The sequence below is a fragment of the Scomber japonicus genome, chromosome 18 (genome assembly GCF_027409825.1).
Source record: "Scomber japonicus isolate fScoJap1 chromosome 18, fScoJap1.pri, whole genome shotgun sequence".
Classification (NCBI taxonomy): Eukaryota; Metazoa; Chordata; class Actinopteri; order Scombriformes; family Scombridae; genus Scomber; species Scomber japonicus.
The window spans coordinates 15,361,545-15,374,944 of record NC_070595.1 but is presented as its reverse complement, the minus strand read 5'-3'; the positions used below and the strand labels follow the sequence as shown (position 1 = coordinate 15,374,944).

The window sequence follows — 13,400 nt, the reverse complement described above, 5'->3', positions numbered from 1 at the left end:
AAAGCCTGTTAAGAGTAGAGACTTTATCGACTCAGTATCGCAGTTGGTGTGGGTGATGGAGAACGTCTGGCTAAATTCTTGCGGGTGATGGTGGTGCATCGGGTGAGGATGTCCTGGGCCTGAGGTCTGGGGGGCACTTTGGGTGTGGTGGGGCCCTTGTAAAGGTTGGGGTCAGACACACTGGGAAGCATTTTCCCCTCTGTGCCGGTTGTAGGGCTGAGGCGGTTGCCCCCCATGGGTGGAGGTGTGTGGCTGAGACGCAGGCGTTCATCGTTGCCACCGACGCTAAGGTTGACGAATGAGCTTGCTGAGGAGGAGCTGAGGTCATCACTGAGGCTGAAGTCACTGTCACTCAAAAAGCTTTCGTCGTCTGTTGGCGAGTTTCCCTCTGGCTCCTGCTCCTCTCCATCCATCTCCACCTTGATCATGGGTGGAGGAGCATTCTTTTTAGTGGGGGGTTTGGTGTCAGCTCTGGCAGCAGAGGATGAGGTGCCCAGTGGGGGGTTCTCAGCCAGGACGTTAAGGGAGTGTGACCTTTGCATGCCGGATTGGAGCGTGTTGGGTGAGGTGGGGCTGGCAGGTGGCAGTAGCAGGTTGCCTTGAGAGCGGCTGAGCTGCTGGGACTGTGGTGTCAGGAGAGAGGAGGGCGAAGAGGCGCCATTATATTGATGTTGGGCTGTCATGCGGATATGAGGGTAGTTGTAGGGCTGCAGGTACATAGTGGGGATGTAACCTACTTTACCGTTGTATCTGTGGACAGCAGAGAATATAGCGTTGAAATCTGGATGATTTTACAGGTGGTACAAATGATGGATTAAGTTGGTTTAGGTGCTAAATTAGATTTAGGTTAATACATATTTGTTAATTTTGTAAAATAATAATCATCAAGTAGTAATAAATCTTAATACATTAGAGTCTTGACAATTCTTTGACAGAAAATTGTTAGTGTTCAATGTATAGTTTTGTGTGTCAACTTATATATTTGCATTCTGGTATTCTCCAGAAAATGGCCATTTAAGAGTTTTAAAGAAACAATCAAATACACTAATTTGGAGATCGACACACAAAATTATACACTCAAGTATTTTCTGTCAATGAACTGTTAAGAGTATTTGCAAATTTAACACCATGTACGATCTCAAACCCCTTATTTATGTTGTTTCTTAGAATTTGACCCAAATTGCACAACACCTAAGTAAAATGTCCTAGAAATTAATTGTTTTATACCAGAAAATAACAAATAATACATTTCCAGAGACTATAAAATTACAGCAGCTGAAAATAAAGCATTACCAACACCTGTTTGATAACAAATTCTAAAAAAAGATGTCAAGCTGCAGGCTGTCACACAGCCTGGGTTACATTTTTTGTGTGATACTGGCTCTTAAGTTGCAGGAAGTTGCTTCCAAAGGAATGTGAAGACCATGTGCTCAAACACTGTCTGGTATTCAGTCTTGATGGACACAACAATAGATGATTCATTGTGTTTACATTGTCTGTTTGACCAGACACTAATGCTAACAGACGCTAAATTGTGTGCCTTTGAATTTGCAGGGTTATTTTCTTTTGCTGATAAGAAATGGCTTCCATTTCATTGTCTTCTCAAAAAATCTGTATGTACTGATCATTATTTTTCTCTCACTTTTGGACAGCAAGAGACATCTCTGTGTCACTATCAGCACAGATATAAGAAGAATATATAGGTAAGACATTTGAGCCAAAAGTCAAAGGTGTACCTGATGAGCCACCAGCCGTTCTCAGACTGCTGCAGGACTTCCACCACTGTGCCAATGTTTACAGTTATTTCATCATCTTTAGTGGCTTTGTAGCTCTTGATTGCAGTGTACAGCATGCCTGAGGGTAAAAAAGACAACTTTAAATACATGCAGCATCTTGACAAACTTTCTTCCACTCAGGCAATAAGCTACTGCATGCACTACCTATGTAAACACATGCTGATATGTCTCAAGAAGCGCATTTAGTGAGGCACCTCTTTCAGGAGTTCCATCCACGTAATCTCCTTCGCCATCATCATCATCATCATCCTTCTCCAGGTAGGGGGCAGGAAACCAGGCCATGCGTTTGTCTTCACTCTCCACAAGCCACCACCCTGAACCAACACAACCACATTATATAGGCACTGTAGCATATTTTGAGCTGATGAAATCTATTTTCAACCTTACTGAATCTAATTCGCTCACCTGCTTTGTCTTTGATGAGTACATCCACTTTCTCGTCCATCACCACTTTGAAAGGTTTGTTCTTAGTGTCTTTGGTCTCATACGGGGCCACACACCTGTATGTCTCTGTGACAAATGGCTGGGTCACAGTGCCACCGTTGCTGTGTCCCACATTGCCACTGGTGGTGTCTGAGGGCATGATCATGATGCTGAGGATGAGAGACACAGGTTAGGTTAGTGCAGAGTTATGGCATGTATTTTCTTCGATTTTGTGCTCCTTTATCCACATCTGGTTGTCTTGTTTCACCCTTGGCATAATTAGGTAACCACTCAGGACCCCTGTCTTTTTTGCTTCCCTGATAGACACAACTTTTTTCTTCCTTCAATAGTCTACTAAGTTGTTTCCAACCCTCCAGGCGCAGATCAGCATTTAACACAACACTGCTTATATTAAGGAAGGAATGGAAATTAATAAAAAAAACACCTTCCTTGATTCCAATATTCTTAAAGTACATTTTTGGAAGGTTAAAAATCCACTTTAAAGCTCATAACTTAAAATACTTTATGTTTACAGTAAAAGACATTATATAATAGAGATAATAGTGCAGTGTATCCTGGGCCCCATTTTTCCAGTTTTGCCACAATGTCGAGCTAAACATGTTAGTCCTGTGCAGCTACAAGCCTTTTGAGCAGCTTTGTTTTAAAGATGCACTGTGTAAGATTTGACCAGCTGTAACAAACAAATGGGAGCATATTGCCAGAAAGTGCATTTGGGATCGTGAGGATGGCTCCATGGATGTACTGTAAGAGCTTGATACCAAGCCAAAAATGGAGCCCAGTCAGGTCAATAGAAGTTGCTTGGCTGGCGCATACGCCAAAAAAAATTACTAGCTTCCAGCCCACTGAATATGTGTGGTAGTGTTCTTCCTACTGGCTCCGCCTGCAAATACCCCGTGAATTTACATTGTGATGACATCATGGATTTTCCAACTACTTTCTCCTTTTGAAGAAAGTTTATATAAAACATCCATGAAAGAGAATCCTAATGGAAAGAGACACAATTAACCTACAGACTGGGCTGCAGGCACTGGCGGACTGTACATCGGGAGCACCGAGACAATTCCTGATGGCCTGATAGTCGTTCTGGCCTGACTTGAACAGTTAACTTCACCAACAGCAATACAGTGAGCAAGAATGAGTTGCCGGATGCCTGGACCAATCAAATCCATTTAGGTGGTGATGACAAAAAAATCCGAAACTGCTGTGTCTATCTCTGCTGCACAGAGGGTTTTAGCCCTCTGAGACAGAAGCGAGGAGCAGCTAACGTTAGCCTCTGCTATAGTTTGCTGTTACTTCTCATCGCGACGCTCTCCTCTGCTCTCAGAGAGTTTGTTCAATGCAGGAATACTACTATTTTATTCCTCCTCACTGTTCTGTAAAAAGGTCCGGATACTGAATGGGGTAAGCGGCTACAGAGGTAGACTACAAGAAGCTGTTATTAGCACGTTGTTGAGCGAGCTAGAGAGTGAATGAAGAGAGGGAGTGGTGACGGTAATAAAACCGGTGAGTCAATGAAACGTTTTTTTCTGATTGTTGTTTTCACAGCGGCTACGTTCAACAACATATATAAAATTCCACTCACACCTCCACGCAACCCTGCAGCTCCACCTCAAACCTCTGAATCTGAAACACCTGCGTGCTGTTTAAAACACAGCAGCAGCATATACTGCTTTAGTTGGTTAAGTTTTAAAAAGTCTTAATGAGAGATGTTCTTTATTTCCATCTCTAAATCTGATCCACTTCTAAGACATCCGGAAGTTTTTGATTGATAAGCAAAGACGGTTAGTTTAGTTATTTAAAGAAACACAATGCAAACTTGAAACAAAGTGGGAAAAGATATTTACAACACACAACAAACATTTAACTGTTAAAATGTATTTCCTGTGCTCTGTGGGTGTGTCATCATCATTCATATCTATACAACCTATTTGTGTTATATAGGATTCTTGCAATTTACTTTTATTTTATTGGCAATATGTTATAAGCATATTTATCATAATATCTGGATGAGGAGAATGGCCTGGAATGGAATTGATTTATTATCCCAATCGGCCACTGGCTGCAGGGGTATTTTTTGCCCAGTGGTCATCTCGAGTGACTAGTGGGCAAAATTGGAAGCAAGGCTGAGCAGTGGAGCAAAACTCAAAACTACCAGTGCATCTTTAAATTAGGGGGGCGATTTTTATTTATTTATTTACTTATTTTTTTTCTTCTTCTAAAGACCAGCTAAATGTAGCAGTTTAGTTAATTGTAAGATGTTGGCGGATGAGAATGTTTTCTGTGAGGGCAGGTGCACAGTTTTAAAAATAAATCTCACAAACTGATGTGATGTGTGTATTGCTTTTTGTAAATATGACTTATGATGTATTATCAAGAGTTTGGTTCAACCTGTTCTTGTTTAGGGAAAGAAAATCACCATAATTGAAATATAAAATCGCAATACTTGGTAAAATCGAATCGGGACACAAAAATTGTTCGAGAATCGAATCGGCACAAAAGCATATGACCCAGCCCTACTTTAAATGTGTGTGTGTGTGTGTGTTTTTTTGTTTAGGCCTACCTGTCCTTGGAGAACTCGGGCTGGAGGTCCTGGTCTTTGGGGTGGAAGAACTTGATGAGGTCTGCGGACTGAGCGACTCGCGGGTCGCAGTTCAGAAGTTCATTACAATACTTCTGCAAATACTTGAGGCGCACCAGTGATTTGGTGGGCACTTTCTTCCGGCTGTCGCGCTTCCTTCTGTCTAAACGCACACAGGACACTTGAAGTCAGAATCCAACACAGCCTTTAACTGACTCACTTTACACAAATTGAAGATGGGAAGTATGCACGACATACTTGGGAATTTGGGAATGATTCTGTCGGATTTCCTCAACTTGCTCGTGGATGGGAACGCTTTCTTCATTTGTTTCTGTAATAAAGAGAAGTTGAGTATGGGTATAACGACCAGGGGCGATTTTAGGATCAGACCTTTAGGGGGGTTACTAATTTCACCTGATAACATAAATTACAACAATAAATATTATGATAGGGTGACATCAGCTAAATTGGGCCACTTTTTGGTTAATGGCATGGGAAACTAACAAAAGAACAATGTATGACATTTATTTATGTTCTTATGATTAAAAGGGTTTGTTTTCAATATTTCTGTGTGGAATGTATGTAAGAAAATATAATTGTTTAGGCCCTACAGCTGTTGAAAGATGAGCTACCCCACATTTTTTTAGATCAGCAGTGTTAAGGTAAAATGGGCCGGCTGATCAGTAAAAATGGGCTACTTACGTGCATTAACTTGAAATCCCGAAAACTTCTGTAAACTACAATGTCATTCTGGTCTGACCAAAGTACGGAGGTCATGTACATCTAGAAAAGGAAAATGTAGAGGTTATTATTACACCGTCGGAGAGCACATGACAGTGAAATAAAATGACAGAGGCGAATGTCCATCTGCGCTTACCTTTTTCTTCCCCTTGTGCATTACTCCGATTAAATGGACGCTGATGGGAAACCGCTGGTCCTCCATTATAATAAAATAGGCTAAAGAAAAGATGCAGAAAGTATGTTGAGTAGTAGTAGCCTCGCCCAGGTTTGATGCAGGATGCTCTGCAGGTGAACTTTTATTTCCTCCAAAGGCGCAGGTGTGGCTTTGAGTGTGACGTGAACGAACAGGCGGAAAATATTTTAGTTACAGGAAAATCCAGCATTGCTCCAAAAACATGTAACTCTTATGTCACAACCAGGTGCAAGTCTTTGTTCTGCTCGATACAATTATGAAACAGCATCTTTATGGAAATGATTAGTGTGGCTGTGTTCCTCTCTCTCTCTCTCTCTCTCTCTCTCTCTCTCTCTCTCTCTCTCTCTCTCTCTCTCTCTCACACACACACACACACACACACACACACACACACACACACACACCGTGATCAATTTTGGGGTCATTGCATAGACTAACAATAATTTCCTGGAGACTTACCCTAACTTTAACCATCACCACTACATGTCTAAACCTGACTTTTACCATAACCTTTGCCTCAAAAACCAGCTTTTTCTCAACAGGAAACATGGCTTTTCCCACCAGTTGGACAAGTCTTCCCCAATTAACTGGTCCCAATTAACTGCCCCCCCCCCCCCCCCCCCCCCCCCCCCCCCACACACACACACACACACACACACACACATACACACACACACCAACCCAGGCTGACTCCCTTTGCTCACAGTTGGTGCATTGGATTTGGGATGAGGGGGGTGAAGCTGATGTGAGGTGAACGTAAAACCGGTGACAGCTTTGTATGACAGAGAGGATCATCTCACGTCAAGTGGAATTTGATTTGTATTTTGTCATGCCACAACCTGGATGAGGGCATATTGTTGTATGTCCTCATCCAGGCTTTGTTAGCCCTGGCACACCAAACATAAGCCATATTTATTGACAATTTACTGGCTTCATTTATTTTCTGTTAGAAATGGTTCAATAATCAGCTTTGCAATACAACTCTCAAAATATAATATTTGTTCCCAAAGAACAGTCTCATATACAAATGCCACATCAATGAGTGTCTAAAAAAAGTAAACCCTGTTTGCTGGAATCTTATTATAATTTATGACAAAGTGCATGACTAAAAACTTAGAAGGTGAAGCTTTGTTTGGAGCTTTGTGTTAGGTTTGGAATCTGGGGCATGAGGTCAAAGGAGAAAAGGAGTGAACATTTTTGTGGTCCGCTGCTGCCATCTAGTGCTGACTGCTGTGATCTGCAGTTTGATTTAACTCCTGCACAGATCACCTGTTTCAACTTTACCAGTGGTGGGTGCATCAGTTCAATAAAACAAAACAATGTGTATGAAATAGTTCACTTTTTATTTCTCCTCACACAGGACACTCATTTAGATTTATCATACAGCATCTTTTTTTTTAAATGGATCTTTTTTAAATCGGTTGCATTCAAACTTTTTAATGACACACTCTAAAATAAACATTTCTTAAATTGCACATTTTGTTGTTTTCTGTTACATGATTAATGATGAAGCAGATTATCTTGAAGTCATATGGAACATTTCCCATTCAGATACTATTCATGGGTTTAAAAAAAGAAGAAGAAAAAAAAACACAGCATGAACAGTATTCCCACAACCCATCAAGCCTACTTGTCATGTTGCAGACTGGCAAGCCATGTAAAGTCTGTAAGCAACAAAGACACAGGCAAACTTTTATATTAACTATTTCCAAAAGAATCCCCCCCCCCCCCCAGAGAGTGGGACAGAAGGTTCTGTCATGATTTTGTACTGTTTCTCCCACGGAAATATACCCATGATTTCTTTCTAATGAAACATTACTAATCCAACCACTTAAGGGAAATGGGAGATTTGCGTTTAAAATTGTAAGGCAGCAGGTTTTTCCTAGAGTATCATCCTACTTAACACTTAGTAAGCCACAAGGTGCTTTTTATACAATATTCTTCACTGAGGGCAGAACAATAAAATACAATTACATAATGTTATGAAGCTTTGTGTGTTAAAGTTATAAGAGACATTAACTGCCACATGTAGCCACTTCTAAACATGGACATCATGTACAAAGGATGAAAAGGACCATGAGCAAACTGTAACTGAAGAAAAGTAACATGTATTCTACTAGGATCAACATTCATCACACTGCATTGTTTTCGTTGCATTACACATCAACTTTTCTTGTCACTTAAACTCCACGTGTGCCCTTGAGGTGTGTATACCGACATCTCTATTCTGCTGCCGTTTTGTCGTCACCTCCTATGCGACTGAAATTCTGAAAGAGCTCGTCTTTTGAACTGGAATGTGCTGTCACATCTGAGTTTCAAATGCTGGTTGACGCAATAACATAAATCTTCTTATTAATTCCCAGGATTCTTTATTCTTCTTGTGCATTTTAACTGAGGGTCACTCTTGATTAAAAATAAATAAATAAATCACTCTGAAAGAGAAATAATCCCGAAAATAAGTTAGTGAGTAGTGATAGAAACCCTAGCTATTAGTGACCTTTGGCTTTGCATAGAAAAAAAAAAAATGATGTTAAGCCCTTTCCAGACTTTTTTGTTGTGTTTAGAGGATCTTCTAAAGCAGTAGCGGCTTGGAAATGATTGGTAATCAATGAACTGTTCAGTGGTCAACATTGCTGCAATCCTAACTCAATCCATTTCAACTCTATCACATTCAGCTGTTGGTTTTCAGTTAAAATGCATATTGCCTGATTGTACCATCCCTGATCAACAGACCATGTCTTACAGAACTTGCATAAAAAGTAGATCACTGCTCATCATTGCTTCTGTTTCAACATTTTGGCAAGACCCCCCCCCCCCTTCTATCTTACTCTGCATCCATCACTATGGGGCATCAAAGAGTTATTGCAAAGATACTTGCATTAAGAAGAAATAAATTAAGCTTTACTTAACAAAACTCTTTCTACTCTCTTTTAGAGTACCATCTTTTCTTTTGTAACTCTTAACTGAAAGGCAAAGTAATTATGTTTCCACTGAAGGAAAACAGGAACCTTTTTGATGTTCAACTAAAGGGTTGTAGATCCTATAAGAGCGCCAAGAATCCAGATAGTACAAAATAAAAATAAAAAAACAGGCGAGAAAAAAAAGACAAATTTTAAAAAAATCAAAAAATTAAATCCCAGGCAAACATCAGTTCTACAGCAACTGTGAGATCTGCCCATCTGGCACTAATCTTTGTCTTCTTTTCAACTCTTCTCTCTCTGCGCCATCTTTCTGTCTGTCTACCAGAAGAGTGACGAGTGACCACACGTTTATTTCCTTGCAGCGAGGAAAACGGGTCGGCTCCAATCTTGACATCAAAGGGCTCTCCGTCGTTCACGTCCCATTTAACAGCTGGGCAGGTTCAACTGTCCCCTCCTTGACTCAATGCGTTCATGTGTGTTTGTCACCGAAATTCATAAATGGGCATACTGTGCTCTGGAACATGGTTTAGGTTTAGGGACTGGTACCTGAATTTACAACAAAAAAAAGAGTGATATCAGCATGAAAAACAAGTGCTAATGTGACAATAAAAATCATTGAACTTGGTTTGTAATGTTGGTGATTACCATTCTGAGCTCCTGTGGTAATAGTAGCCCTCAATAGTGGCTGTAGACTTCTGGAAGCAGATGTAATAGAAGCCTGCGAAGGAGGCACCACTGATGTCTTTGATAGTGTGGTCTGGAACCAGAAACTGCTCCTTAGGATACAGAAAAAAAACAGCAGAGGTCAGAATTATAAGCTAATGAGTAGGAAAAGAGATGATGGTTCAAAGTAAGAGAATGTACTAACCTTCCACCTCATGAAGACATAATCGCTGCTGTCCAGTGCCTCATAGTCAAAGTCATCTGAGTTGAAGCTTTTGGCATATTTGTAAAAAGGCTGAAATTTGCCCTGGTAAGAGTTCATTAAATATTGGTCAGATAATAGAAACTAGGGAGATGATTATAAGACAAAATTCTTCAAATGTCTACTTGCATAGAAAATAATGTCCCTTAATAAACGCATTTGAAAAGTTTAAAAAGGGGCTTTAAAGCATGACAGGTGCTTTTCTTGCCCTGCCCATGTGTTGTTATTCTAAAAATAGCCAAACCCAATTTGAAAAGATCAAACACAATTCTGCACAACTTAGCATTCTTTCTGGAGGACCTAAATCAGACACACACAGTTAGCTGCAGGTGACAGGCACATACTGCAATAGTAAAAGCTATTTACTACATCAGAGCAAAACAACAGAATTAAGACATACCCAGTGCTTTCTGTCCACATCCTCATCTGCGTCCCACTTCCTTGTTAAAAAGGGTCTCTTTCGACTGATAATTTCACCAGCAAAGAATGTCGTGAGAGTGGGATACTCCTGTTTGCACGGAGGGAAGGAAAAGTAGTGAAAAACGTTCTTCCAAAGTGTATGTGTGCAGATTATCATTGCTTTTCTGCTTTAAAAACTGTTTCTGCTCTGACCACCTGTCACATTTAGATTTCCTGGATGACTCATATGTTGTGCAGCAGGCTGTGAACTATGCATCAGCAGAAAAAATACAGTAAATAATTCAGCCCTAATGTCTCATTTAAAATAGCATTCAGTTCAAACTTGACTCAGTACTTCTGCAGAGGCACAGAGACAACCTGGCAATGTGTCACTCGTTTATCACTCCACTCCTTCACAGCTAAAATGTACTACAGGATCCTGCTGACCTTTTCACTTCCATGTGTTGCATAATGTAATGGATATACAGTTGACACACTTAAACTAAGGTCTAGACTGTAGACCAACTGCATCACATGCTCTCCGTCTTATCTGTGTCACCATTCGGACAACATGGAGCAAGTGGGAACCAGTTTGTGATCAGTCTTTGACAGAATAAAGGTCAGTCTAACTACATCTGGCCTAGTTTGGAAAGCTTACCTCAGTTAGGCCTTTGATCTTCAAGTATCCACACAAATATGAGTCCTCCACAGTCACATGCTGTCCAAGATAAACACATGTAGGGAACACATAGTTATGTATCTCAAATGGCCTGAAAGTACATGTGTAAAAAAACGTATTCCTTCTTCTTAATTGGGAGAAAAATGGCAGTCTGACAGTGTACAAGAAGCTGTGTAAACAGAAATATTAAACCTTATGAAGAATGCACGCAGGCAAGGATTATATAGTCTGTTGACACTCCTCTCAAACTCAACGCTAGTAGAGTAATGCCACTAATTTAGATAGCTAACAGCTAGTTGAGCATAATGCTAACGTGTTTAGGTATCATGTGCTGCATAATAGGTGACAAAATTACTTAATTGTGGCCCAGATTTGAGATACCAAAGGAGAAACATTGAAAATGAGGTCAGCGTGTTAAGTGCTGTTGGTGTATGACCATATAAAGCTAAGTGAGCTAACGTCAGCTAGCTAGCAAGTTAGCAACTCAGCATATCTGCAAACAACAAGAAACAAACTTGTATCACAAATAAATGTACCTGCAGGACAACCTCAACATCGTAGGAGTTGCCTTTGCTCTTCTGGTAACCACGAAACTGTGAGCCGCTGTAGAGCAGCGATGTGGCTACCCCCGGTTGGTGGGTATTGATCGGGGCAGGGGGCGTAAGAGAAGCCGAGGACAGGCAGGCCGAGCCGGTGGTACTGCAGCACTCTGCTCGGACAGGCATGATGAGCGCTAACGTGTCACCGTCAGCTACCGTCATGAACTTTCTGTCTGAGCACACCACAGCTGGAGAGACTAGGGTTACTGACAGAGGACGGTTTGCCAGCTGCATACGATCCCCCAGGGTCCGAAACTTCGGCCAAATCTGCAGCACTGGTCCTCGTATGGGCTAGTAAACAGGGACTCTGCAACGTCTCATGTGAGAATTCAGCTTGCCTAAATGTCATTGGCTGAAAATGATCGAGCAACACTACTATTGGATAATGGACGGAAATGCATTCTGGGAGTTGTATTTCCTCTGAAACTACACTTCACCATCATTAACAGTGCAATGTTTTGACGCTTATTAATAAACTGGTTTCACTTTTAAATGCAGTGCCTCAAATTGACTTTTTTTGCTGCAAAATATGTACTCACATTCCATACTTCTTTAGTATCTGTTGTTAAATATGACTCAATTTTATGGTGAACTTCTTACCCCACATTACCAAGGTGACTCACACAGCTTTTCTTCCACCTAATGTTGAGAAATTAACTCGTGCTTTTATAACTAGCAGGTGAGATTACTGCAATGGACTTTTTAAAAAACTGCTCTTCCAAAAAAGTCTATAAAGAAAATACAACTCATACAGAACTACTTTTAACGAGGTACTTATCAAAGCTTTACATGGTATAATACCTTCATACATTACTGAACTTACCCTATCAGCTATGAAATGCCTTACCCCATACATCAAACTGACAACCTCTGTGGACATTTATTTAAAGAGCTTAAAAACATACCTTGACCACAAAGCTTTTAATCTGTGTTATATCTTGTATTTTAGACTTGTTTTTTTAGTTTCCCCTTTTAAATCTATTTTAACTCTCATCTTCTTATGTGTTTTAATGTTTGTTTGTTTTTTAACCTATTCTCTTTATTTCAACTTGCTGTAATTCTTTGCTCTTTTATCGTTTTATTGCTTTCAGTGTAAAGCATTTTGAGCTGGTCTCCACTTTTTTATGTCAATGAATGACATGGACAGCCTGGTGAAGATGGTTGAGTCCACCAGAGTCAGTTTTAAAACAATAGCAGACAAGTTGGCCAGAAAGATCAAAGATAAAGAAATCTGCTCTTTAAAGGAAAGTCTGTGCCTACAAGAAACGGAGCCCAAAAGGGTCACAAAATACTGGAAGTCAGAGTGTGGCCAGCTCAGTGAGATGGAGGAGGCAGCTGCAGAGCTGAAGACTATGAAGGAGAAGAGGGTGATCCAGATCTCCATTGGAAAGGACAAAGAGCAGTGGAACCACAAAGAAATTCAAATGGAGCAGGAGATGAAGTGCCTGATTTTGAAAAATGTTGTACTTCAGGTGCCACGTCACCTAATCATTTTGATTTAAATGATACGTTGTTCGCAAGCTTGTCACTTTTCAGGAGGTTGCCTTGATGATAGATAGAGAGAATACACATATGAAAAAGCAAGAAAAGAAAGCAAAGATCCCCCCACACATATCCCTTTACAACTATCTATGTCTGTTTCTGTCTTTGTGGAAAATTTCATAACATACTTAAACCTGTTACCTAGACAACTTGACAGCAAAGTTTCCATGTATTTACTGTGGTAAACCTTCTGAAAACTGAAGAGGACCCTTCACTTTCACCTTCACACTGTATGAAGAGATCACAGAGCCTGGAGGCTTTACTGCAGCTTTACTTCATGTAGCAGATATATAACGCCCTCTACTGATTAAGGCTTATTACTTCATCAAAGAAGATGCAGATTTATTTGAAGAAATAAGTGCAGTGCCCGTTCAAAATGTGCCTTTTCAGAATGGGCTGATTGCTTGGTTTCCAGACACAATGCATAGAAAAATGTATACGGTTGACGTTAGGTGTGAATGAGTATATAACCCAAAAACATGAAAGAAACTTTTTCCACATTATTTCAGAAATGTTTAATTGGATATGGAAAATATAGAAGAAGAAAATGAGGAATATGTTTACTCGGACACTATTGAATTTG

General features: G+C 40.4%; 1 protein-coding gene across 1 annotated transcript; it reads right to left on the bottom strand.

The window, feature by feature from the left end:
• Positions 1 to 23: 23 nt before the first annotated feature.
• LOC128379252 (uncharacterized) lies at positions 24 to 11,554 on the bottom strand. The gene is made up of 11 exons (XM_053338877.1): positions 11,213 to 11,554; positions 10,656 to 10,715; positions 9,999 to 10,106; positions 9,542 to 9,643; positions 9,319 to 9,449; positions 9,160 to 9,219; positions 2,202 to 2,341; positions 1,991 to 2,110; positions 1,737 to 1,854; positions 309 to 750; positions 24 to 155 (listed from the first exon to the last, which is right to left on the bottom strand). The coding sequence occupies exons 1-11, from the start codon at positions 11,507 to 11,509 to the stop codon at positions 24 to 26; spliced, it is 1,710 nt and encodes a 569-aa protein (XP_053194852.1). The 5' UTR covers positions 11,510 to 11,554.
• Positions 11,555 to 13,400: the final 1,846 nt, after the last annotated feature.

Coding starts and splice junctions, on each gene's coding strand:
- LOC128379252 (XM_053338877.1), bottom strand. CDS start 11,509: ATGCAGCTGGCAAACCGTCCTCTGTCAGTAACCCTAGTCTCTCCAGCT. Junction 10,716..11,212: donor ATGTTGAGGTTGTCCTGCAG/GTACATTTATTT, acceptor TATCTTGGACAG/CATGTGACTGTGGAGGACTC. Junction 9,450..9,541: donor ATGTCTTCATGAGGTGGAAG/GTTAGTACATTC, acceptor CTGTATCCTAAG/GAGCAGTTTCTGGTTCCAGA.